Below are 27,907 nucleotides of genomic sequence, written 5' to 3' on the forward strand. Positions count from 1 at the left end.
AACTGTAAAGAACACTTTTATTCTTATCTAATGGGTAGGGGGGCAAGAACTATATTTGCAGCAGTATGATAAACCAGCACATTACCCAATTCCATATGAGTCAGCATGTACTTTTTTAACTTAAAAACTCAAACAAAAGGCCATGGTGCTTCACAGACTGGTTTGCTCCTTTGCTGAGAGTCTGAGAGATTCCTGTAGCTTCATGAGACATCTCTAAATGTAGCACAGGGCTTTGTTTCCCTTTCTGCTATTCAGTAATTTATTGAGATGGAAAGGGCAGAAGATGTGCAGCTAGGTAAGTCCTAGTCCTGTGGAAATCTTTATTTACTTCAGCTGCCATACAGAGAAGGCTGATCCCATGAATCGATCCTCACAGGAGCTCAGGATTTGGTGTTGTCATGAGTAAACACTTCAGTCAGAGCTGATATTCTTATTAATGGCTGCTGCTGGAGTGTACATAGACTTTTTGTTTCATGACTGAATAGTACTATATACAAAAAATGAGGACAAAACCCTGAGAGCCTATTTTTGGATGTTTGTATCCTCAGTTTGTGATAGTACACTTCTGGGCTTTGGGAACTACAGAGTTCACTCCTTCTCAGCCCAAAGGGCATTTTTTTCTCTTGATGAAACAGTCCTTAAGCCAGTCTATTGAGTTCAGACTTATCCTTTGCATCTTTCTGAGCACTCTTCGGTTCATTTTTCTCTTTGTTTTTCATGTGAAAAAAGGCACAACCTACGATTAAACCTGAAAAACAGAGAGCACTCATCAGTAAGAGGAAAAGAAAACCTTCTGAAAAGGATCTGACACCCCCACTGTTATGCCCATACTGTTATACCCATATGTTATGCCCATACTGTTTTACCTCTTGAACAGAAGCAAATGGCTTTGGGGAATGAACATGCAGTGTTGGACCAACAGTGTTTCCAACTCAAGTTCAGGGACTTGAGGCACTGGTTGGCAGCATCAGATGCCTCAGGGCTCAGGAGACCTCTTCCAAAGGAGAACTTCTCTAGGGTCTGACCAGATGGCAAAGTATTTTTTTTATACCTCTTCCCTTTGAACAGTGATTTATCATGTTTGTCTTGAACTGTAATCCCTGATTTTTAGCCCTCAATGGAATGATGAATCTGTCACAGCAAAGCTGAGACCAGTGACAGCAAAACTCAATAAAAAACATTGTCTGTTTTTGTGGTCATTTCTTCTGAGCTTTGGGACCAACTTCAGTGTTTGTAATCTCTCCAGGTTTCATAAAATCTTTACATACTTCTCATTGGGTTTGTCTCTCCCACCTGATTCCTCCTAAGTCCACCTGAGAGGCTAACACCCGGTTTTGTCTTTACAGTGAAAAAAACTTCCTATTGAATAAACTTGCAATTTCATTTCAGGAATTCTTTTCAAAATCCCTTATGAACTTCACACACAGTATTTTTTTTAAATCATAAAGTAGCAGTAATTTTTGCAATGGTCTCTGAAGCTAATCAGCCCTCTTATAATGAAAACATCTTTAGTCAGTTATCTGACATGTTTTTCACTTAAATGTGGCCCTGTAATGAAGGATCAAACTAACACAATGTGCAGAAATAAGTGAGGTGAGAAGCTTGAACAGAGATTCAGAAGATGAAGTTTGAGGTGTTTCTTCATCAAATGCATGGTCTGAGTATGGCATCTTCCATTGTAAGTCCTTTGAATTTAATATTTTTCCCTGTTACCTTCAAAGGAAAACATATATGCATCACATATACATTGGCATTTTCTATTGTTTTGGGGGCTTGTATATTGCAAAAGGAAATCAACACAGAGCTTATTTTGTCTTTTCATGTATCAAACTTGTTCCTGGAGACTCATTCTCTTTTCTTTTAGAATTGAAGAAATGGTAACTTATATAAGTTCTTGGGTTTATTCCCTTTCATCCTCTAATTTAATCCAACTTTTTTGAGTATGAGGTCTGTAATGTATTTTGTTCTTTTTCTTTTATTTTCTCCACGGGTCTTTCATGCTCCCTCCCCTCTCTAAAGCTGAGTCACAGTTTCCCAGTCTGGCTCTTGTGCCCATCACATCCAAAACAGGACAGAGCATTCAATTCTTCTTGCTCTTCACCTCACATAGGACTGGATCCCATCAACAGTCATCTTTCCCACCTACACTAATAAGTAGAACACTGAAGGAACCAAAGGATTTAAGGAAGGACCCCTCTCCATCATTTACCAAAGGTTTTGGGACTCTTTGAAGGTCCCTGCTAACTGGAAGCTAGACAAAAAGGCCATGAGGGAAGACCCAGGGAGCTACAAACCTGTTAGTCCAAATTCAGATCCTGGGAAAATTATGGAGAAGATCAAATATGGGGTACTGCTGAATAATGCTATTATCAGTTATAGTCAGCATGGCTTCCCAAAGGGAAAATCCTGCTTAACTAATCTGATATCCTGCTATGATAAGGTCACCTGCCTAGTGGGCGAAGGGAAGGTGGTGGATATATTTCTCTGAATTTTGGTAAACTTTTGATGCTGTCCCTCACAGCATCCCTCTGGATGTCCAACAGTGGGATGAGAAGATTCATGGTTCTGTTTTACTCTACTCTACTCTACTCTACTCTACTCTACTCTACTCTACTCTACTCTACTCTACTCTATTCCATTCTGAAATGAAAAAGGATTTTCTCTTGTTTTGGAAAAAGTTTTAAGCAACTTGTTGAAGTTACATCACGTCATACCTATAAGGATATAACACTGTTCACTGCTACTTAACACTATAACTATTTCGTTCATGTAAATGCCAGTGTCCCACAGCTCAAAGCAATTCTCCAGATGAAAAATGGAAACCTATGAAGCTGAAACAGGTCAATAAAATAATAATTGTAAGCTACAGGTACAGACATTGTAAGTATGACATCTCTTGATGCTTCACTATTTTCACTATAATCTCAAAGCAAAGATGAGGGTCCAGCCCCTTCCCTGACAGGAGAAAAGCAGTAGGTAACAATGAATAGATAATATTCTACAAGTGCAGAATTTTCTTCTGTCATGGCTTCTTGCAGTCCTATTGTATGTACATCCAGAAGCACAGGCCAAAGAAAGTTACTTTTATGGCCAAAAATGTACAGATTTGCAGCAATCATGATACACAACCATGAGATCTTCCCTCTTTTGTTCATTCTGCAACATTCTTGTCATCTCTTCACCAACAAGTGAATCAGTGTCAGAAATGCAGGAGCACCATCATATCTTGGAGACCTGGCTTCATATCAACCAAGAAAAAGTAACCTACCTATGATGAGCAGGACACCAAAAAGAGTCCCAAATGCCTGGCCGGGTGTTGGCCAGGAGTGCTCACGGTCTATTTCGATAAAACACGACTTTTCACTTGAACACCTGCAGATGGTTACTGCAAAAAGAAATGCCATGAGGTTAATGAGTAGCTTAGCAATCCAGTTTGATTATTCGTGAATGTAACTGTTATCTTGAAATTAATAGTGCTGTGTATATATACCTTTAAGATTCACTTTTCCTTCCAAAGGTGGTTTTCCGTTGTCATTAATTATTACTGGAACATAATACAGCTTTTCTTCAAAGTTAGTATGTTTTGGAGAGAGGTAAGCATGAGTAGCTGTAAGTAGGAAATGGGACATTCATGTCAGCACAAGAAAGAAATCTAGCTCAGTATTCATAACAGTTGCAAATGCTCCTTTTTAACCCTGTTTTGCACATGATGGGAGTTCTTATTTTCCTTATGTCTCCTCTGATCTCAGTGGTATGCAGACACAAAGTAAAAAAACCTATCTGACTGCCTATTTTGGATTCTAGCACAGTGTGGTTAGATAATTTCCTTCCTAATTTCTATAGCAGGCAAAATCTTATCTTGTGTAGTGCTGCACTGATAGCATCACATCTAAACCAAGAATATCCCTCTATGTTTATAGAAACCATAACCAATTTAAATTGTTCCCAAGACATCTTAGTAGGACAGACCACCCTTCTAGCACACTTGCATTATCACATCTAAGATGTTTTAAAACTTGGGAAAAATTATAGCAGCCATTGGGATCAGACCAGAGGTCTATTAGTGGGACTATCTTGTTTCTGGAATAAGTGGAGATTACAACAAGAAAGCAACCATGTATTTTATTTCCTCCTAATGCTCTCCCAGGCTTCAACCATTTTTAGCTCAAGGACTTCTTGAATGAGTAAAATTTCCTACTTTAAACTTGTAGAAGTTTTCTACATACACAACAAATTCCACAGGTAGCTACCTCCTCCTTTTATATACATTGGAAATAACTCCCATAAGCTCCATTTGAATGTCCCAGGATTGTGTACTGGAAGAGAGGGCAAACGATGAAACTCTGGCTGTCTTGAACAGCATTCATTATTTTATAGGCTTCTATTGTGTTTTGTTCCCTATTCTCTTCTAAGTTAAACATAGCAACTTCGCTGCTTTCATACACTTCCTCACATCAGGCTATTTCAAAACTCTAACTATTCTTGCCACTCTATCTGAACCAGGTTCCAGCTTTGTTTTGGAGACTGAGAGACAAGAGTTCAAGATCTGAACAAGCAATGGATTTATACAGGGGCACAATAATGTTCTCTGATTTCTTCTGTAGTCCTTTCCTAATAATTCCCAATATTTGATTTGCTTTTCTGAACACTATTGATAACTTGACCTCACACTTTAGTGGAATGGCTTACAGGTCTCACGTGGGACTCGTAACAGTCAGCTCAGCACCCAAGATATCAAATGTGAATTTGGGAGTCCAAGGTTCATTTCACTCTGCCACCATTTTATTGATCAACAAAATCAGTCCTGCAAGGATGTCCTGCAATTCTTTGCACTTAGTTCCTGCTCAGATAACTTTGTATATGAGTAAACTTTGTCTCCTCATTGCACACCCATATTTATTGACCTACACTGGTCCTAGCAAAAACCCCTTTGGAAAAGCACACATGAACTACCTTCAGTTCAAGAGCTGACCATATACTCCAATTCCTGAATTTTAAATTATTATTTATCTTCTCAAAACTTATCCCTTTCACTTAATGGCAACCCAACTTTCTCTTGTGGGATTCTACACCATATATTTTTTAGGAATTCAGTCAGGATCTATTGGCTAAGGATCTATCAATGTGCTTACTGATCCTCTTCGTATAATTCCAGTCGGTTTTTGAGGCATGAATTCCCTTTGTACATTAACAGTCAGGAATAGGCAGTTTGTGAATTACTCTACTTTTTTTAGTATAAGTGATTTGTATTCATTTAAGCATATGGTATATTTTAGTCTCACATTTCTTCTTTCATAAATACTAGTGACATTTTAGCTTGTGACATACTACGCATAATCTCTTGAAAAAATTACTAATGACTTAGGTGTTCACACGAATCCAAATGCCAAATTGCACATAATTTCTTAACCTGATTTCTTTTTCCACGTGGAATACCAGATATGCAATAATAGAAATTAAAAGGAATTAAATATTTCTGTATATCTCCCAGTATACTGAGTTCCACATCACTATAAGAAGAGCTTTATTAACTTACCATTGACTTTTGAGATTTCCCATCTTCTTTTTGCATCCATATCATCCGCAAGAGAAAAAGTAAACTTTGAGTAATACCACTGTTCATCAGCATCAGTAGCTTGGATTAAAGCTCTCTCTCCTCCACGGAGTGGGTGGCAGAAGAAGGTGGGATGATCCATAACTAACTGTGGAGCGTTGTCATTCACATCACTTAAGTGTAGAGTCAAGGCTGCTTTGGACTTCTGAGCTGCATTATCTGTAGAGTTTAACAGAATTCAAAGTTGTGTGCACATCTTGGACTTACACTCTGGGCTGTTTCATTTGCAGCTCTTGCAGACCATCAGGCAGGCAGCAGCATCCTGCTTCTCAGTTGCAGAGGAAAGGTCTCAAGAGGTCCTGAGGAACTCGTGACTGCTGCTGCCACTTTTTAAAATGTATCATTTATTTACCCCCAACTCTTGCTAGCTATAAAACACTAGCAAGCAAAAGGGGAAAGATAGACAGGAACTGGGAGACCTGATGCATTTCAAACTACTGTGTTTGGTTTATTCATAATAAACTTAAATTATGCACAAGACTGCAAGTTACTGTTCAGGGATGTTTTCAAGAAGCCTGAAAGAAAGACTAAAATCTTGATAGCTATAGAGAAAAAAAAAAAAAAAAGTGGCAGAAAATTCTGATGGTGAAGATACAGAAGAAATTCTAGTCTTCTCTATAGGCCACAAGGCTCAAGCAATATATGAGCACGTGATAGCTAACTTAATGAAAGTTATTCTCATTCTCATTATCTACATTAAGATGTCTTTTAAGAAAGTTCTTAAGAAATATATCTTTCTAAGGATGTATCACATGTTCACAGAATCACAGAATGTTAGAATTTGGAAGGGACCTCAAAAGATGAAGTCCAACCTCCCTGCCAGAGCAGGATCACCTAAAGTAGGTCACACAGGAATGTGGTCCAGGTGGAGTTTGAATGTCTTCAGAGAAGGAGATTCCTCAACCTCACTGTATTTGTCATGCGTTTAGACATGAGAAGTACAAGAATTCTTCTGTGTGTATATGCAGTTGTTTCATAGCTTACTTAGCTCTGATGCAACAACATCAACCATGTATATTTCTTGCTGTTCTCGATCCAAAGCAGAAGCTGTGTATATCTGCCCAGTGGTTGAATCAATCCTCAGCCATTTCCTCACATCACCTTCTAAGGAGTATCTTTGGAAAGAAATAAGAAAAAGTCACAAATGCTATTCCAAATCAGAAAAAACTGCTGGAAAAAACAAACGTTTCTCTATTGATTATAAGCAAGGGGCTTGATTACAGTTGTACTAAAAGAAAAAGTTCTTGGAACATTCCCAGTATGACAGCCAACCAGGAGAGAAAGACAGGGAGAGAGGCCAAAATCACTGAGGATAAAGAGTGAGAGCAGAAGCGTGGGAACACTGCTGCTTCTCCAGCCTGTATACTCCAACTCCACTGTCCTGCTAACTGGGAAACCTGGGGTGCTCCTGAGCTTTTGGTCCAGAAGTGTGCTCTGTCCCAGCCCCATGTCTCTCTATTCCCATCACATCTCCCTTGCCTTGGTTTGGTTGGGGTGCAGAGAGATCAGTGCAGTCTGGCACTCTTTTTTTTGATCAGCAAAAGGCCAGAACTCTGAGGTACACTACAGTGCTCATCTGCTGCCAGTCTGGAGCAGCCCATAATTACCATCAGGGCAGCCTTGGAACAAAGAGTGCTTTAAACATTTCCAAGTAATTGCCCTTATATTACTGTTTAAAAAAAACCTCAAAGTCTCTGAGTATTTACTTATACAGATTTAACCATGAACATCTGACCCAGTTAAAGCAGAGGACTTTGTTTGAGTAGATGTGACCTGATCTTCTCATTGAATGCTTTTGTTCTTTCAATATGCCTTGCATCAAAAAGAGCATACTGACATCCTTCTACATCTCTTGCTTTTTAAAAATGTCCTTTCACCTATTTTTTAGCAGAAATGTGGTTTATGTAAATATGAATCCCTGTCTCTGTTATCTTCCCCCAGAGCTTCTGGACTATGTGGCTCATTTTCAAACCAGTTTGACAGAAGGCCAAACATGCTAAATTCCCAAAAGTTTGGAGGAAAGTAAAAAGCCAGATGAGAAACCTCTGGGAATAGAAATCCATGGGAGGCCTGACAGTCATATTCTGCAACTCCATTAACTACTTGGTGTTTTGCTAAATTTTAGTTACATTTCAAGGATTGTTTATTTTGGGTTGATCTGTTCAGCATCCCAGCTGGAATTGTGCTGCCAGAGACCCAAACAACTCTTCTATCTGATCCTACTGTGTCAGGTGCATTTACACCATGCAATACAGCATTGTTCATAGATCCATGAGCTGGCAGGCATTAAAGCTGACCTGACAATACAACATGGCATTGGGCTACTGAATGAGGCCAGTTTGAGGTTTTGCACAGAGAGAAGGAGTTGTCTTGTACAGAGCTTTGCATCTGCAGTGTAAGCAGGCATATCCCATTTGGCAGCTGGAAAATAAAATTATTCAATAGACAGTTGTAGAGTTGAGCTTCACTACAGTTTGCATGTTTCAGTGGAGAAAAACCCTGTGTGTTTTCCTGTGTGACATGAGAAGCAACTACTGTCCTATTGGTTCTTAGGGGTACACAGCAAATCCTTCTTTCATTTGTTAAAGGCATTACAGGTATGGAAATCCTGTTATTTTCAGACCAGATCTTCCTTTTTCCTGAAAAGATTTATGGGCCTTCTTCCCTCTTAGTTTAATGGTCCAAGGGTCCTGCTGTCTTGTGCTTTTCACATCACAGAGAGAAAGCTGGTTAGAAAAGCACTTCCCCACTCTCTATTGCAGATGGGTCACCAGCCATCACACCCCCACACCTCCACCTTCTAGTAGGAGATGAGACTTTGGCATAGGAGTATTTTTATGCATGCCAAATATTGGGCATGTTTTCCTTGTACTTCTTTGAGAATAATTTCCTAAATTTAATAAATAAATCATGGTCATTCTTTTTTACCGTACAGTATCCCCCTCAGGATCAGAGGCCTCCACCGTCATGACCAGGGTATTGACAGGAATGTCTTCTGACACTGTTTCTTTGTAAACTGTAGCATGGAAAACAGGTGGCTCATCCACATCTGTTACAAAAACTTTGAACAAGGCAAGGGAGCTTGAGTTGTACTGCACACCAGGCACCAAAGGTTCAGGGTTTGTGGCGTTGATCACCAGGTCATACACTGGATGTGCTTCAAAATCAAGAGCCTGGATAAATTAGGAAAAAAAAAAATTTAAAAACTGGTACTCTAAGCAATGGCTCCAGTTTTGTGGGGAGATCCCATGGGAAACCACACAGTCCCCCTCTTCTCAAGGAAGAGATTGCATCCCAGATGCAGATGAAGAAAAGGAGAGCAGTCTGGAGTAAAATGACACTGGGAACAGTCAATTTAAATTAAACCCTATGCCCATTTAGAAGCCTCCACAGCAACTGTGTTTCCTAATAATGTTGCCACCTGCCTGACTAACTTTAATAACTATATCCTGTTTACAGAAATAGTATTTATAGCTCTGTACAAGAAGGCCTTGAGTGACCCGTGGGTAACAAAAGTCTTGCAAGGGTTGGTTCACCACAAAGTTTCTCACAATTTCCTCCTTGGGAAAAAATGATGCTGAGGTTGAGCCTGCAGATGGTGCACCAAACATTGCATGTACTTGCCTTTGGCCCAGCCTGTGGCAGATGAGCTGGATGAAAGCAACCTGTCATCCACTGGAAAATGAGTGGCAGGCTTTCTGGACTTGTAGTTCAAGCACCATTGAGAAGGCTGATTTCAAAGGAAGTGCAGTTTTGCTGTTGAAATTCATGGATGCAGCAAACGTGCTCATTATATTCCTGTCTCCACCATTCAACATATGGGACGTATCACCTACTGCAGCACACCCTGATCTTGGCTTTGTCACAGTTAATGTTTGCCTCATCAGGGACAAGTTGTCTTCCATCCTAACACTGAGACACACAGGTCTTACTTGTATCCCCCCATTGCAAAAGCCACTAAATGCCCAGAGCACCAGAAGGGAGGAAGATCTGCCCTGTGGCAGCCCACCACCACAACCACAACCCATGGAAGCATTTACTTGCTTTTTCAGAAATGCTGCTGCAAAATAACTGGAATAATGCCATTTTTCTAAAACTTATAATACATGATGACTTACTTCCTTAGCCAGAGCCTGCTCTGCTGGAGAAAGGACCCACAGTAGAGCCAGTGGGGGAAGCTGCTGGTGGCAGTGGGTGGATAGAGAACAGCAGAGGCAGTGCCTGAGCCCAGAAGTGTGACTTCCTTCAGTCTGCACCATGCTTAGGGTGTGCTTACCCCACTACCATCCAGCACTTGCCCCTCCACAAATCATCAACAGGGCAGTTACTGCTTATGACAGATGTGTATATATATATATATATGTGCATACATATATATATATATAAATAAATGCACACATATATATGTAAAGGAGAAGATTAAACCCATATATTCACCTTGTTAATCTTGACGAACCCTCGGTTTGTTTCAGAATCTGTTTCTATGATGAACGAGTTACTGGGATCTCCTTCCTTCACTTGGTAAATGATGTGGGAGCTCCCTGTGAAAGGCTCATCTCCATCAGTAGCTTGAATTTCTAATATCACTGTTCCTACTGGGACACTTTCTGCAACAGTCACATTGTGATACTGAGGAGAGAGAGATGGTTGAAACACGACACATGGAGCACCATCTGCAGATAAACACTTGTATGTGACAACAAGCTTGTGAGCCACTAGTGTGGATGTATTTCAACCCACAGCAGCTGTGTGAGGGAGGAAGCAGTGGGTGCTCTTCACAGCAGAGACATAACCAGGTTATAGAGATACACAAAAGCATTAGTGAAGTGTCTTGCAGCAGTACAAATGAGCAGCCTTGCTGCCCCAAGAAACCCAGAGCTGCAAGGTGGAAACTAGAGCTTTTTTTTTTTTAGCCATACATTTATCAAAAGTGATGGGATCTCTTGATGGGATCTCAGTGGGTAAGTTACTGTTTTAGCAACAGTCCCAAATCTTTACCTCCTCTATTGAAACCATTGAATGTTTATGCACCATGGGCTATTGCCTCATCGGCAGCCTGGCTCCATTTACTCTGTTTGATGTGTGCCCTGACCCAACAGTCTCATCTTGAGACTGGGTCCTGGACTGAGACCTTAACATGAGAAAGTCAACAGCCTGCTATGTAGGCATCTAGTCTGCATGTGTCTAAGCTCCTGTTATCATCAATAGAGAGCTGGACAATGCAGTCTGTAAAGCCCAAAAACCTACACGTGATGAGCCAGACAGCTTTTCTGAGCCCACCACCTGTAGTATTTACAAGTATGGGGGGAACTTAGACACTTAAATGTAGACACTCCAGTGCCTGCAGGAAGGCTTGGACCAGCAGGTAGAAGTCACAGAAGGTCTGCAGATCTCTCTGCCAGGTCCCAGCACCTCCACTAGAGCGAAAGGTGAGAGCCCGACCCAAGGGTCAGCAGGTACACGTTTGAGCGTGGATCACTTGACTGCTGTTTGGGGTTAAAGTGAACAGAACCTTTTATTTCCATTTACCTTCTGGCTTTTCTAGATACATTGCTATTGTGTTTGGAAGGGAACTTGGGAGATGTTAACTCTTTTACATTTAGATATTTTAAGTAATTTTAATTTTCTTTCTGAACTTACATTTCTGGAATGAACTGCTTTAATGCATCATTTTTTCTACACACGCAGTTTTCTACTGAGCAAATTACCTTATATTCCAGAATTAACTATGACTCAGTCCCACAGTTCACTGTCTAGAAGAAGCTTATATGCAGGCTTTGCATCAGTTTTTGGCATCTGCCTTTATTTTCATTAGTGGATTGCTCTGTTCCTTGCTCTGCAAATGGTTAGTTTCCCATTAACCTTCTATAGGCATTGAACGTATGCTCAGACATTTGTCAGAAGTTATTGGGACATCGACAATGGCATGAAAAATACTCACATCTGATTTTTCAAAGATGGGAATCTGATCATTGATGTCAATGACATGTATTTGCACGTCACAAATGGTTTGGAATACTGTATGGAAAGACAACAGATAATGTCACAGCAACCCTTCTCCTAAAAATAACTTTCCTTCCAAAGTGCTCACTGTGAGCAAAACTGAGCACTGCCAGATTGCCCAATCCAAGAAAAGTCCTGCTCTTTAAAAAGCACTTGATCTCCAAAACCTCTTAATCAGTGGAAACCCCATTCTATTTTACTAGTCACCATATCCCAATTTTTTCAGCATTGTCCCATCCTGTTCCATTCCATTTCCCTCTCTTTTTTTTTCTTTTTTTTTTAAACCATACCCCTATGCCAGGATGATAACAGGTACGAATTGTGTTACCTTTCTCAATACCACTTTTGCATGTCAAAAAGTAAGCCCCAGGTTGCTATGCTACCTTGTCCTCTTGTCAGGCCATCAGACAGCACCCTCATTTATGCTACAGCCAGACAGTCTTCATATCTATGTAAATCTTAGTGCTACTGGAGCACATAGCAACAGGGGTCTGTGATTTCAAAAGCATACTCTGATTGAGTGCTATTTGTATGTTGCTGGATTTTGTTTTTTTACAAATGTGTTTCATGAGCTGAAAGATAAGAGATATTATAAACAAAACTCTTTGTATGGAACTCAAATAAGCATCCAAAACAAATCACCAGCTTTTTCCTCTGCAAGGTTTTCATATCATCTCCCTAAGTGAGGCTTTTTCATTTGCAGACATGTCATATTGCTTTCTTTACAAACCAGGTCCTCCATCCACAAGTTTTCCTTAACATAAGGAATTTAGTTTAAGCCTTAGTATGGAGTTTGATTTTCTTTTCATTCTGTGAACCACAAAGGACTGCTGGGAAATTATATAGTGGACAAGAATCTTTTTTGAAAGTTAAAACACGTTATCTGGACTCTCTCAGGAGTGAATCCCTTTGAAAGATTTTTGGGGAAAACCACAATTACGATATCTTCATTTTTTTCCCCTCGGGGAAAGAAAAGTCTTATTGGAGTACTTGTTAACAAGCATCCCAATTTATCCACACTGCCATAGAACTGGATTCCTTCCACACTTGAATTAAAAATCATGATTAACCTCCCTGCATCTTGAGATGTACTAAGCCAGAACTCAGGGCTGCTGCCAGTCCAGTGAACCCTCCAGGTCTCCTTTCATCCCCCACTGATCATGGGGGTTGCTGGTGTGAACAAAGTTATTCTGATGTAGGAGGCATTACATACCTGAGTCTGTCACCAGCACCTTCAGGGAATAGTTGGGTGCAATGCGCTTGTTTAAGGAGTGGGTGGTCAGCTGCAAAATCCCTGTGTCCTGCTGGATGCGGAACAGGTGACTTGAAGGAACAGCAGGATCCTGACTTTCAATTTTGAACTGGAGACGGGAGTTAAGGGTGTCCTTCTTATCCATGTCTGTAGCAATCAGGGTGCCAATATTACTGCCTGGGCCAGAGGAGAGATCAGAGTCAGTCAGATAATGCAGTGGCCCTGCTCCTCCCCAGAGGTGCCCACTGATGAGAGCGACACCAATGCAGAGGGTAGAGGGGCAATAAAAATACAACCACATGGAAAACACTGCAATGGATACAATCATCTGGCTGCTGGGAATTTTTCCTCTAGCATCCCAACAAGCTGTTTTGGGCCTGGGGCAGTCCAAAAGGACTGGGCTGCATGTTTTGATCAGAAGTGACTGTAACAACAGATACTTCAGCCTTAAAACCAAATAACTGATGCAAAGACTTGGGGAGAGATTTTGCTAAAGGTTCACTGAAGTCAAAGGCCTGGAGGAGCATCTGGATGAGGGGAACATGGGCTCATGTGACTCTTAGAGCAATGTCTTCTTATTAGTAGTAACACGGTTGTTTTTTTCTTATACATTCAAAGCAGTTGTCTAAAACCGTGGTTACTGTAAAATGCAATTTTTATATTTTAAATGGAGCAGCTATTTTTAAACAGGAGTCTTGGGTCTGTCTTTCTCAGGTTATTGAAAGCCTTTCTGAATAATTATTGAAGTGAAAGTAACAGGGCTATTTGCACAAGAAAACATTTCTTTTGGAGAGTGACATTTTACTCTTTGGGATTCAGAATTTTTAGCTTTATTTGCACCCATCTGTAAACAAGAACAGGACTAGAATGATGTGTATAAAAGAGTGTTAAAAAAAGAGTGTTAAAAGCTGTTTTCTTACCTTCACCTTCATTTTCCTGAACTTCAATTACAGTGATGGCCTCCTGGCACACAGGGGGATTGTCATTGATGTCTTCCACAATAACCTGGATCTGCAGAGGTTTGTCCACCAGTTCTCCTTTGTTATCTTTTGTGACAGCAAAGAAAGTATACTGCAATAACAATATTTAGATTAGATGTGTTGTATATTCACAACATTTTTGACAATATTTTGACAATATTTGACAACATTGCATTTAAATTTGTAGCTATGGGAATATTCCATGCAAATGAGATATTCTCTCATATGTTTGTTTAGTTTTCCCACTAAGTTTAATTGAGACCTCTTCCATCACCACGTAGTGCCCAAAGTCTGAATTCTCAAAAGAATTTAAAAGCCCAGAACACTGTATTGCACTTTGAACTTGGTCTCACAAAAATTCAAGAAAACCAGGACTGTCTTATTTTTGTCACATTGCAAATTCAACTGCCACATACAGAGATAGGATTTCTCCAGCCTATCTGATCTCTGGCTTTTTCTGTGCCAATAATTCCTTTAAGGACAAAATGGGACAGAGGGTTTTCTGGCTAAAAGACCCACAGATGGGGAGCTTCTGGGTAACTTTATAGTTGAAACTGCAAGTTAAACTCTGCTTCTCCTGTGTCTGCTGTGAAGAGATCACTTGGACCCCTGGCATCTGGAGTAGATCTGAAACATCCAAATCTCCTGCAGTCCCTCCACACATGGTGCTGCCTACCTCTTGCTCATGCACATACAGTCCTGCTAAGGTTGGTCCTTGTAGTACATTACACACATACTGTAGACAGTGATTACTGCTGCCAGACCCTTGGAAAAACATTGTGGGGTAGCAAACTGCAGGTTGGTTACAGTTTAGTAGATGAATGTGCTTTCATGTCTATCAAGTCATTCCCAAACAGAAATTAAAATAAAGTCTTATTTCTTTTTTGCCCTCTGTCCTTTCTAGTGAGCTTTCTCATCTTTACTCCTACACCAATAGTCAGCTTATTGCTACAGTCTCCCCCACCAGTGATGTTTCACATATTTACTTACAGAATCGTCTTCTTCCCTGTCCAGTGGCTCTGTCACATAAATAACCCCTTTCTGATCAATGGAAAATGGGAGCCTGGGAAGCTTTTCTTTTTCAAAAAGGTCATAAATTACATCTGGCTCATTTGAATACACCTAAAACACAAAAATAAGTCAGCATAGAAAGTCTGAAGTGTAGACTGAGATTTAACAGGGACCATTTCTGGACTGCAAACAGAAAAAACTGCATTCCTGTTAGGTTCACAAACCAGAAAATTAACAGTCTGGCAGGGTCTTGGGATGAGTTGCAGAAAAACAGAATAAAGGCTGTTCTCTGAGTTGTTGTAGTGAAACCATTTTCTTTTTTTAGTTTCTCCAGCTGTCCAAATGGGTTTTGACAAATCTTTTTTATATAAGAGTTTTGGGATGTGGAGCTAAATGGTGATACATGAGAAAAAAGCATTCTATGTATTTGAATGTCTTTATAATAATTCATTCCACCTCCTTATACTGTTCCTGCTTGTTGTTTTGGTTTATCAAATTCAGAGATATGGAACAAAAAACCAAGATATCCAGTTCCTAGCTGCACAATGAAGGATCTTTAGTGGAGTCCTTCAAATTTTAAATGAAATGCAGTAAATTCATTGCCAAATCAATGAGGGAGTTAGTATTACTCTTTATGCTCTATACTATACAGCAACAACTGCATTTTTTTTCCCCTACGCAGAATCAAAATGTCATTGGATGCCACCTGAAATTTATATACAAGTGACCCCAGAACAGGAGCACTGTTGCATGCTAGTTTTTCTTCCACCTGTTTTCACTCTGGACTTCCTTGAGCTGTCATTGAGGCCAGTGGGAATAGCCCTGAGTACATAACTCTTGCAAACAGGATCCAAGGAATCCTGCCATGTCCAAGGGATGACAGCATTGGGGGTGTCAGTGCCAAGGCATTTTTCAAAGTCAAACATTTTGAAAAGGCTGCTGGCCTGGTAGTTAATATTTACTGATGTATACATCACTATCAGTCTGAAGTTACTGGCAAAATATTTTGTGTTTTCGTAAGAATATCATGGGGATGCAGGATGATGAAGGAGGGCAGTTGTGCTGTGTCACATGAAACTGGTCCCATGAGAGCAGAGAGATGCCCACAGCAGAGTTGCAGTGGGGCTGGTCCCCTGACAGGCTCTTTTGTGGATGGAAGTAGCTAACCTCCAAATAACCTTCAACAGGTTAGCTCTGCCCAAAGCCTGAAGGGTCCATGGTGTTAGAGGGAGGCTGGAAGTGCTCAAAGAAACCCACCAGGAGAGAAGAGCAGCACCTCCACAGAGTCACGCAGCTGCCATATGTCTGTCTAGGAACTCCTTCGGAGTGTCTCAACAGCTTGATCTTTCATATTGTGCCAAACAGCCTTGTAAAGCACTTGTTTCCTTCCAGTCATTACACTCTAACATAATTCTCCAAACATTTCCTCTCTCCAGGGAATATTCTTACACACAGGCACTGCTAACAGCCTCTCCAAACTGAAGAGCAAAGTCCAGTCACTCACAGTGTTTGCATTGACTGTATCTCAGTCACCTTCAAACCATTAACTTTCTTACTAACAATAAGTTAATGAAACTTGCACTAAAGATAATTTCCAAAGGATACCATATAAAAAATATCCCAGAGGTACCAAAGTCCTCTGAAGTGCCTGGTGTTAAGAGCTGCAGGGACACCTTTACACATAGCTGGGAGAAAATTACTCTGTGACAACAAGGAGAGATGCAAGGATGGAGACAAGAGCCCTACCTGAGCGATGGTGACAGGGTGCACCTGGGTTGAGTTTTCTTGGATGTGGATGATGGGGGGAGCTTTCCACAGGCTCTCCTTCACAGTGATGATCACATCAGCGCTGCTGGTGAAAGCATTTGTTGTCATCCCTGCCATGTCCTTCACAGTGACAACAAGTGTGAAGGTGTCCTGCTTTGCAGGATCTAAGTAATAAGAGCCTAGAGACAGAGCAAAGAGCCGAGTGAAATGAAGTAGAAGCTGTGCAGATTCCCCTGCCCATTTTCTCCTACATGCACCATGCTGCTTCAGCTGCTCCAGGCTCACTCTTTACATGAGCCTCTGTGCCAGCTCTCAGCAAGCTGCTTCCTCTGGCTTCTCTGAATGATGCAGCACAGGACTGTGTGGATGGAATCATATTAATCTTCTGTGCTGTCTTTTCATGTTGCACTGAATATTCCTCACCCCAGTGAAGCACTTGTTCAGCCCAGCAGAAGACACAGGGAGTTTAAATGATTGCAATTTAGTTAGGATCATCTGGACAGCTGAGTTTTCTCTGCATTTCTCATGTTAGTGTTTTTGGTCTTCTAAATTTTGAGAAGGAGAAATAACCCCAATATCTGACTCATCATATTCCAGAGGACCAAAGGTCCACCTCTCTTCTCAAAGCGCTTTGGGATCCCAATCTCCATTTCTGCTAACTTCCCTTGAATTTGGTGGGACACAAAGAAAGTTCCCTCCCCAAAAAAGGGCCTCAGTGGAGTACCTCCCACTGACTGCTTTTGTCCAGAACTTAACATAAGAGCTGTGGGGTTGTTTTGTTCCTAGGTACATCCAAGAACTCACACTTGCATTTTGACAAACAAGAATCCTTTTACATACCTGCCTTACTTGGTGAGATCTCTCCAGTTGCATTATCAATCTGGAAAAGCATTTCTGAGTAAGGGTTGGGGAAATGATGGAGAATGCTGTATGTCAGCTTTGCATGGGGAGTTGCAGGATCATCACGGTCAGTGGCATGGACTTGCATGAAGGGCTTGCCTGCTCAGATTAGAGAAGAAGCAGTGGTAAGAGCAGACTGAAACCTCAACACACACTCCATTTGATCAGAGGTCTCAAGCTAGGAAGGCAGCTTATGGGGACCTGCTGTTTCATAATGCTTCTCTTGTGGTAAGCCATGGATGTGTATGGAGGCTATGTTGTCTGTCTGCCATCCCACAGGTCCTCCCTCCACCAGCTCTGCTCAGTAGGATCACAGCAGTTGTGAAGATCAGTTGATGAAAAAGGTAACAGGGATAACTCAGAGAGATATCTATCACTCAAGAGTGCCCACATTCAGAATGTATCTCACTGATCTACTTCTTTAAGGCTGCTCTGCAGTCCTTATACAAGACAAGGCAACTCAAAGCAGCTTGATAAAAATTCTGTACAGCTGTGACACAGTTATAATTAAATGGACAATCACACAGTTAAAAAAATACAGAAGTACATGGTAACATGAATTAATTTTTGCCTTTTAACCACTAATGTAACATTAAAACCCTTTTTTACTTGGATGCAGTAGAATACAGTAAAATACTGCAGAATCATTTCCTGACCTGATGGAGATTTATATGTGTATTTTTTCACAAAAGTTTCTTCTTGAGTGCATAGTCACAGTGATAACAGCTGTCTGAGTCCTTTGTTTCATTTCCAAGGTGTGGGTCTCAAACTTTTGATACTTACCAGATTTCTGGACTGAATCACTGCAACCCATAATCTAAGACTCTCCCCTAAATACTAAGGTTCAGCCTGCATTCTGAGAAGAAAAGCATCAGTCACACTAAACACATACCCCATCTCTACACTGGCATTTTACTTTGCTGGTGCACAAAAATTACATATTCTTAGCATTCTCTTTCTGTTTAGTCTTCAGCAACTTTTAAACTCCTAGCACTGGGATCTTTTCAGTGCAATGGAGAAAGCAGCAATATTTGCTGTTAAGTGATACTTGCAGAGCAATAATTACTGTGAGATATTTCTATTACACTCATCCCTTTACACCACAGGGTGGTCACCTCTTTGCTCTTTCATTATACCTGCTTGTATCCTTATTTTGTACAATCCTGTGGGAAGGAAAACTTATCATTTTTCAGCTTGCTGAAGTATAGCACCCACTCTATCTTCCTCCTTAACTAATCTACTTAGATTCCTATTAACTATATTTAATTATTACAATGATTACCTGGACGGGAGTTCTGCCTCACTACTCCAGTGTACTTTTCCTGGTCAAATTCTGGTGGGTTGTCATTGACATCCTGCACATTTATTGTAACAGCATATGGACCTTTCACTACCTCTCCCTTTTCATCCAGGCCTTCCACCTTGATTCAGAAAAAGAAGGAACAGCAAATAAATATTTTCATGGAAATTAATTAAAAGGCATAAATGATCATCAGGATGCCAAAAGTCATTATTACTGTGATGCAATTCTGTTGAGAGCCATCACTGGCTGGCTCTGTCTACAAGGACAAATTTACCACAGTAACTCAGTGACAAAAATTCACCACCTAAAAACCTAACCTAAAATCATAAAACCCTAACAAAACAAAATAACCTGCTTCTGCTTCTGTGTCTGATGACACTTTTCAGAGGGAAATTTGTCACTTACACTCTCTGCAGACTACCTGTGTTCTTGCACAACTTATACTTCATGCTTTTCTTTAAATAGAAATAGATACTTTCTAAAGAGTGAAGAGAAAACCCAAAATGATATAGTGGACTCAGGTGTGCTGCTATAAATATCAGCCAGAGAAATAGGCTGAGATCCAGGGGTTTGTAAAGAAAACTTAGTTCTAATTACATTTTTAACCAAATAATTTGAACTCTTATTTTTCATCTTTCTTTTTTAAAGCACCAAGTATATATTATTCCACATATAGTACATATATTACGTATGTTATACATGATATATAAAGCACCAATATATATTACATATTCTGGAACCCTCAACACAAGAGGGACTTGGAGCTCTTGGAGCTGGTCCAGAGGAGGGCCAAAAAGGTCAGGTTGGATGGGGCTGGGAGCAGCTCCTTCTAGTGGGAGGTGTCCCTGCCCATGGTGATGGGTTTGGGACTAAATGATCTTTAATGTCCCTTACAAACCAAACCATCCTATGACTATCTGCTAGACTGTATTTTGTCTGCACATAAAAGAACAAATAATTACTATTTATCAAGTATCATTTTTCAGTTCTATCATCACTTCTTCGGGTCTGTAAAGGATTCCCATGTTTAGGTTTAGTAACTTCTGGGTCTAGGAAATTGTCCTTTCTAACTCCAGTCCAAGGCTCCTTTAAAGCTAAGAACACTGAAACCATTAAACCTGAGGTACCAGACTTTAGAAAGATCATTAAAGCTACCTATAACATCACCATGTACTTTGTTCAGATATTTAAATTCCGAAGATCATGTTCTTCACAGCTGCTACTGCCTCAAAGAAAGGTAATGCAACTTTTGACACAGAATAAGAGCACAATGCTATACTGAGACCAAAAGATCATCTAGAAGCTGTCCTGTTCCCAGCAGTGTTCTTGATGATATCCATATGAAAAAAGTGTAACAGCAGGATAAGCACACAATGCTCTTTCCCCTAATAGCCTCCAACATCTGCCAAACAGCTTTCTGCTCTTACCTAACAGAGGTTAGGCCAGTGCCCCTGTGTATAAATGTCATTTACTCACACCATTTGTCACCAAATAGATTATAATCTTCCTAAGAAGATTACAATAATTAATTTTTCCATTCCAGCTGTGAAATTCACCTTATCACGTGTTATCTCTCTTCAGGGAGAGAATCTCATTCATAGGGCCAAGTTTCACCTCCAGTCAAGTGTCCTTGACTAAAGGACTGGGGTGATTTATGTTGTCTCAACATAACCTTTCTGTGCTAAGGAGCATTTTCCTGTGCAAACACTTCCAGCACTACAAAGCCATATCAACAAAGCTCAATAGTAAAAATGAAAAAGCTGTCTGTAAACATAGACAAAAGAAAGAATTTGACATTTAGGAGTTTTCCATTAATTTCAAGTTCACAAAAAAATGGATGAATATAAATAACCCTCCCATACTATTTTTCATTCTTTGTTTTGCTTTTTTTCATTTTGTTTTACCTGCAACCTGTGCACTGCTTTGGTCTCCCAGTCCAGAGATCCATTGAGATACAGAATGCCTGTCTTTGGCACAATGTCAATTATTCCATCTTTTTCACCAGTCAGTCTGAAACTCACAGCAGGTGGCTCAAGTGTGAACTAGAAAGGGCAAAAATCAGAGGGGGAGTCATATTTTTTCAAGATTTTCACTGTAATCTGAATAATTTCAGGTTTTGGGTTTTTTTACAATCTACTGTCAACAGTGTTCTTCGTTAAGGGAATGATATTCCAAGAGTCTGCTTAATCAAATCTGCTCTTTTCTTATCCCCAACAGAGGAGTTTTCACATTATTTCCTGATTGCTGCAGGAAATCCCATCTGTGGTTTCTTTCCAAAGCAAACATCTGCTTAGGAAAGGGCTTTGTCTGAACACAGGAATGGAAAAAAATGACACACATCTTCCATTTGCCCCAGAGCTGCATCTGTCCTTGTGTGGTTATGGCTTTGGGAAGAAAACCTCACAGCAGAAGAAAAACGATGTCACAAGTTTCATGGAAACCCATTCTCTATGAATGTTGATTTTATTAATCCTTGTCTTAAACACTTTTAAAAATGTGTTTGGAAGAAGCGTTGCCTCCTGCTTTTTGAATGTAGACTCTTGAACTCCCAGATAGAGGAAGTCAAAGTTAATTTCAGATCCTCTCAGGGGATTTTTTCTTCCCACCAGCACAGATGACAATTCTGCCCATGAGGTCAGGGTGTGAGAACCACGAGGTTTTTGACCAGAGTGGAGACCAAGAGATGCAATTACCTGGTAAATGAAGCGCATTCCCTCTCCTTCTGGAATAGAGAAATCCATATCCTTCAGAGGTCCACTCACATGCAAGTCCCCCACATTCTGGCAGATAGCCTATGAGAGAGAGAAAAGGATGGAGGAGAGCAGCTGAGGGATGTTTGCTGCTCCCATGCATGAATAGCAGTTAGCTGTCACTGAGCCTCTTGAAGCTTTTTTGCTGTAGTAGAGTGGGGGAAATTCTTACTGGTTTGCCTGGAACATCTCCAGGTTCCTTAGCACACATCCATTTTTAAAGGCAGTGTTATTTATTAATTAATTTTAAACCAAACATTTGGGCCCTGCTCTATGATTACATAATTATTTTTCATCTATCTTCAAGAGCAAGCAGAAGGACTCAAGAGCTGAGGATAGACTGTGGGCAAGAGGAACTTCATAAAGGTATTTCTGGATCCCCCCTGTGTCTCCATCAGGACCAACTACATCCCATAAAGGACCTGCACAGTCATGTGGCCACAAGTGTGTCAGGACACCTCAGTGTCACTGGTGTGACCCACTGTCACTACTGGCTGTGGAGAAGAATTGGGGCTTTTGGGGTTTTTGTTTTGTTTTTTTTTTTGTTTAGTAGATCCAAAACTTTTTTGTAACGGGGGAAGGTGGGCCTCCCAAGATCCCCTTCCCCATCACCCTCAGTGACCTTGGCAAGCTGCTCAGGCCCTGTGCCTTCACACCAGTTGCTTGTGAGTGCAATACACAGCCAGGGAAAAAAATTCCTACTGATCTTGTGTTTGCATGGCAAAAATGCCATGCAAATGTCTCAGCTTCTCCTTTCTTCCTAATGGCTAGAAATGTCTCCCCATGTGCTTTTCCTGGCAGATTTATAATGAGTTTTACATGAATTTTATAAATACTTCCTCCCTAGTGCCCAAAGTTCTCCAGACATAGACCTGCCCCAGTATTTCATGGTTGTTCTTGCTTTCAAACAGAAAAATCAAAGCAAATAGCAGCCTTCTGGAGCAGCTTTTGCCCACAAGACAGTTTAGCCTATGGTTCAGACAATCTACCTGTTTCTACAGTGGCAAGACCAAACTCCCCTGAATGGCTGCTCATACCACCCTGACACCAAGATCTTGATAATGCTGAGGGGCTGCCTGCCAGAATTAGGGCTCCATCATTCTTCTGGTGTACACATTACTTCTTTCTGCTTTATAGATCCAGAGTGCTATGGCCACACTTTCCATCAACCCATGGAGCCAGGCTCCAGGAGTGGGTGTCCTCTGCTGCATGACTTTTCCCCTGGATTTGGTCCTACTGCTGCTGGGACAGCTATTCAGCCTCTCACAGAGAAGCACAGCTTACGTATTACCAAGGGAAAACTGAATCCTGGCTATGACAAAAACATAGCTAAGTTCAATGCCATTTACCCTAAAGCACTGCTCTATGAGTCTGTGTCTCAAGCAGTGTCTGAATAACTCCAGATTCTGGTTAATAATAGGCAGAGATGTTGCCCTCCACACCTACAGGGGTTTGTGACTCTTTATGCAAACAGTAAAACAAGAGGATTGTGAGAACTGGGGAAGGAGTGGGTGGCTACACTGGTGACAGTAGAAAAATAGTATAAAAAAGGTGCCATGTAAAATGTACAAATAACAGGAAAGAGAACTTTGCAGACACCCTTTATTATTTTTGCTAAATGCTGACTGCCAGCCTCTGCCAGGGACGAGAAAACAAGTCTGGTTCTGACCTGCTACAGCTGTCCCCATGTCACACTGGTGGGCTGCCAGAGACCCATTTTTTACACGGGTTTTCTTGTCATGTTCCTTGCCATGGAGGAACAAAGGCTGATGCTATAAAACCCAAAAGGTTCAAAGTACAGGCTGTGAAGGAAGTAAAAGATATCTCTTCCTGTCAATTAAAATTACTTTATGTGGACCATAAATATTTCCTAACGTATGTCTACGGCATGAATCACTACTCAGGGGCCTAGAGGGAAAATGGGGCTTTCTTTTTGGCCTGTGTTGGGCTGGCATCCCTTTTGAAGGCAGCTGTAATGACCATGGAGTGGCTCCATGGGGATCAGCACTGCCACAGACAGCAGCTCTTGAAATGGGAAGGAAAAAGGAGTTACTCACTACTGCACATCAACCTCACCCCCAGGGTCTCCATATTCTGAGGAATTTCTTGGATTTAACTCATTTTTTATCTCTGCTGCTCATTTAAATTGTAAAGTAGAAGCCACCATTGTAACCTTTACAGACATCAATAACTCAATTAAATTTAATAAATGAGGCCCATATATAGTGTAATTAATGTATCTCACCTCTAGAAAGTCCTCTGAAAAAGGATTCTTATAGATGGAATAATGAAGATAAATAATTCATAGATGTGGTTTAAACTCTGTGCCATTAAATGCCTTAGAATACACTTAATATGTCAGCACATGTATGAATTATAACACACGTGCACATGATGCAGATATCTTCACTCTTTGATTTGTTTCAGTATTTTTAAATCTCATCTAGCATGAAATCCATTTGACAGAAGAAATAATTTCTGGCAGGGAGGCCCAGGAAGCAAGATAGGTAAATCAGTTTCTTCTAGGTCGGGGTTTTTTGGGGGTTTTTATGTTTGTTTGCTTTGGTTTTTGTTGTTTGTTTTTTTTTTTTTTCTCTATTGACTGACACATCTTCTTAACTTTTGGCCACGGGGTCACACACATAATGGGGCCAGGCTCCCACACCCCACGCTGCGGGCAGAAACTGCCAGCCTGACCTGCCCTGTGGGTTGGATGGAGCTCACAGCTCACAGGCAACCTTTGCCATTTGCTCCCAGATAAAAGAAGGAAAAGCTGTAACTCACCAAGTGAATGACAAGTAGAAATTGAAGTCCACACAGCTTAAACATACTGGCATGTGCTTCTCTTTGGTTCCTGCAATGAAGAGGCAATAGGCACTTTAACCCCGCAGAGGTGGCCCAATCTATTTGTGACTAAAGGCTACAGTTGGAAACTCCAAGTTTCCCCAAAGCTGTGGGGAGAGAGAGACAAGGAGTGGTCTCTGAAGGACCAAGTGTCACTCCCAAGGGAGATGAGACTGATAGCATCACCAGGCTGGTGAGATTGAAACAGACACAAAATTTTAAGCCACGCAACCTCGTTGTTGCAACGATTCTGTGTCACTCAAGCCCCATTTTCATTTCTGCTTTACCAAAGGCAACAGCACGTTCACAGGAAACACTATAACCACAAGAAGATGAAAGCCTTGCAACCAGCATCCTCAGGCCTCTGTCTTTGGTTACAAAAATCAAGTGTTCAGTGCAGCTTGCAGAGGCAGAGGAAAGCCAGAGGTGTCTGTACCCCTTAGAACTACATGGCTGCTGGAAACGAGCAGCCAAGGATGTCCTTGGACATGCTCCCAAGTCCAATGAACACTGTCTGCCTTGAATTTCAAAAAATGCTGAGCACATGCTGGAGTCACTTGTGTTACATCCTCCTGGAAACTAAATGGGCTCCTCAGAAACCAAATTTTGCTTTCTCACTACTTCTCTATTTTAACAAAAAGGAGGAGGCTGGCTCTGAAGAGGGATGAAGCTGGTGCACAGTGCTGCCATCTTCAGTGCTGCTCCATGTTCCCTGGCTCACAACTCAGGTATCCTTCAGCCACCACAGCTCTGTCCCATGGAGGCTCCCAAGAAGAATTCACTGGGCAGAAGAATTCAATTCAATCCCTCCAGATGCCTTCCCACTTGGGCTTCCCATCACACCTTTCCTCCACCCCTCCCCTTCTCTTTCTTCAACAGCTGACTAAAAAGGATCTGTAAATACAGAAACTGCTGTCCACACTGCTGTTGTCCCCAACATTCTTTTTAGGACATGTCACAGGACTCTATCTCGCAAATCCCAAGCTGAGCAGCATCTTTTTGTGTGTGCATTCCCACCCTTTGAAATCACTGAGCTCCTTCCTTGAGCAGGAGCTGGCTGCATGGCCACTGGGAGAAAATAAAATTACAGTCCTTTGACACAAGTGGTGATCAGCAAAATAATTAAATTTGCCAGGAAACAAGGGCTGAAGGTGAACTCCCTGTAAGCTGCCTGCAGCCAGAGGAGCTGGGTTTGGTGCAGGTAAGACAGAAGTGTAGAGAAGACACTTTGAACCTCTTCAGGAGGCACTTTGAACCAAGACACAGAAGTGGAAACGGCCATTTTGTACGTTTGTGTGGTAAGTGCTTTTGCTGTTCCCTCCTCTTTGAATATATATATCATTCCCTAATGTTGTGCCATTTATGGTGCCTACTGCAAGGCCAGGATGAGAGGCTCGATCAGCCCTCAAACATTCACTTCTGCCTGGAAGCTGCTAACAAGTCTCAGGAAGTATTCACTGCCAAGGATTGAAGCCCCAAAATTCATACTACTCCATCACTCAGAATAGTTTCAGCATATATACACTAATACAAAAGGTTTCAATAATAGTATCAGGATTAGAATAGGACCAGCATAACTAAAAACAGGCCAAGATCTGGCTGGTGACATGAGCCATATTTTCCTCATTTCTTAGTTTCATCTTGGTGTTATATCCCTAAAAATCCCTTATGGTTCCCCTGCCTGAACAGAAATCTCTAGGATAACCACGTACAATATCCCAGTAACTTTCAATAATAAACATTCAGAGAACAAAGAATATCCCAAGAGGTTAAAGATCAGTAACAATCACAAGTGTTTGGTTCCATAAGAAACAAAAATGTTGATTTTCCTTTAAGGCTTGATTTCAGATGTTCAATTCAATAAAGAGAAAACAGAGGAAATTGATCCAATTCAAATACAAACCAGACTAAGCTTTATCACAGCAGTCATCCATTTTACAAGGACAGCTGAGTTCCCAATGCTGCCAGAAAAGACTTCATCAAAACCCTTGCTTCAGCTTTTAAAATATTTCCACGAAATAACAGTTAGATCATCCCTTACCTGTAACATGAAAAGCTTATTTTGTTCTAAAAATGCTTCTTTCTTTCAGCTGCAACAATCACCTTTGCACAGGTAGTGTCTGTTCACAGTTTATAGTTCCTCAGACTCGCCCTAGAGGTTCAGCAGTTCAAACATTAACAGCATGGAGAATTATTGATTCTTAATGACTAGGTGTGGTATGAAACAGGAGCCATGTAAGGAAGCACTGTAGCTGTGAGACCATTTACAGACTTCTGTATCTTTATGTCTTGCAGGATTTCCTTTCTCAATTCATTTTTTTCAGCAGGGCTGCAAGGAATGGACAGGTGGGGCACAGGCTGGAGCCGGAGGATGAAAGTTTTCCATTCTGTAGAAGAGGAGGAGACAGCTCTCTATCTGGTGAAGATAAAGTTTGCTATTTGCCTAGTAGCAAGGATAATTCCCATTCAGAGACAAGAATTTGGACATAAAGGAGACTTGTTTTCATAGCAGATCTGTGCGTGGGAAGGACCCAGCCGAGATACAAGAAAAAGTCATCAATCATCAACTAGAAATTTCAAGTTCTGTCTGAGCTCTGCAACAAAGTTACTTTGGGTAACTTTGAGCAAATCACTCCATTTGCCCATTTCCAGATACTATACTCATCTCATAAAACATGTAATCCTTCCCTCACGTGTGGTCTTTGATATCTGTTGTTTTTTTCAGCCCTTCAAGGGAATCAATCCCTGCTACTGTCTGAATGATAGTACCAGTGGTAAGGGAAACTCAGATCAACAGAACTGTAAAGCACTATGTTAAGTAATAAACTAAACAAATTTGGGAAAAAAACAGAAGTTTTAAAAACATTATAATCCTTAAAACGTTATGCTATGCTTTCTGCTAACTCACTCTTTAACATCATGCTTATTTCAGAAGTTTTGAATAGTTTTTTTTATTCTCTCCTGAAATGTCACTTTTCCTCCAGGTTCTAACTTCTGCTTTCAGTTTCCTCAATATGTTAGATTGCTCTTGAACATTCTGAAATTATTTGTGCAGTGCACTAAATATTTGGACCCAAAGAAAGAAACATTTAGAATCAAATATAATTCTTGGAAAGGTGAGCTTTCTGCTTATGTTTCAGATCACACTTTTCCCTCAAAATCAGCATGGGTTTTTCCAAGAAAAAACCCTTTAGACTGTGCTTTTAGCATGTTTTCAAACACAACTGTTCTCCATTTGCTTGTGTACTTGGAGTGGTTCAGACTTTCTCAAAGCTGCCTGCTAAGAGTGAGTTATCTTTAGAGCACAGATCAAAAGCAAGAGTTTCCATAAAAGCACTAGAACTCATTGTCAAGGATTTCAAAGTAAATATAATAAGGGGAAGGGAATTCAACTTTCTTGGAAATACTTTGGCTTTTAGTGACTTAGAGACAGAAATCATACTGCAATAGCAAATTCACATAAACAATTTCCTAATGTCATTT

At 40.8% G+C, this 27,907-nt stretch overlaps 1 protein-coding gene across 1 annotated transcript; it reads right to left on the reverse strand.

Annotated features, from left to right (window-relative positions):
- CDH17 (cadherin 17) lies at positions 1-26,594 on the reverse strand. Its single transcript, XM_071737951.1, has 18 exons — positions 26,466-26,594; positions 24,365-24,434; positions 21,524-21,622; positions 20,735-20,872; positions 18,810-18,948; positions 17,468-17,626; positions 16,607-16,806; positions 14,840-14,971; positions 13,790-13,940; positions 12,831-13,046; positions 11,556-11,632; positions 10,052-10,243; positions 8,543-8,787; positions 6,599-6,729; positions 5,537-5,773; positions 3,491-3,607; positions 3,269-3,385; positions 1-748 (listed from the first exon to the last, which is right to left on the reverse strand). The coding sequence occupies exons 2-18, from the start codon at positions 24,407-24,409 to the stop codon at positions 639-641; spliced, it is 2,505 nt and encodes an 834-aa protein (XP_071594052.1). The 5' UTR covers positions 24,410-24,434; positions 26,466-26,594; the 3' UTR covers positions 1-638.
- Positions 26,595-27,907: the final 1,313 nt, after the last annotated feature.

This window comes from Heliangelus exortis, chromosome 2 (assembly GCF_036169615.1).
Source record: "Heliangelus exortis chromosome 2, bHelExo1.hap1, whole genome shotgun sequence".
Taxonomy (NCBI): Eukaryota; Metazoa; Chordata; class Aves; order Apodiformes; family Trochilidae; genus Heliangelus; species Heliangelus exortis.

Coding starts and splice junctions, on each gene's coding strand:
- CDH17 (XM_071737951.1), bottom strand. CDS start 24,409: ATGTTTAAGCTGTGTGGACTTCAATTTCTACTTGTCATTCACTTG. Junction 13,941..14,839: donor ACAGGGAAGAAGACGATTCT/GTAAGTAAATAT, acceptor TTGTTATTGCAG/TATACTTTCTTTGCTGTCAC. Junction 6,730..8,542: donor CCTGAGGGGGATACTGTACG/GTAAAAAAGAAT, acceptor TTCTTTCCAAAG/ATACTCCTTAGAAGGTGATG.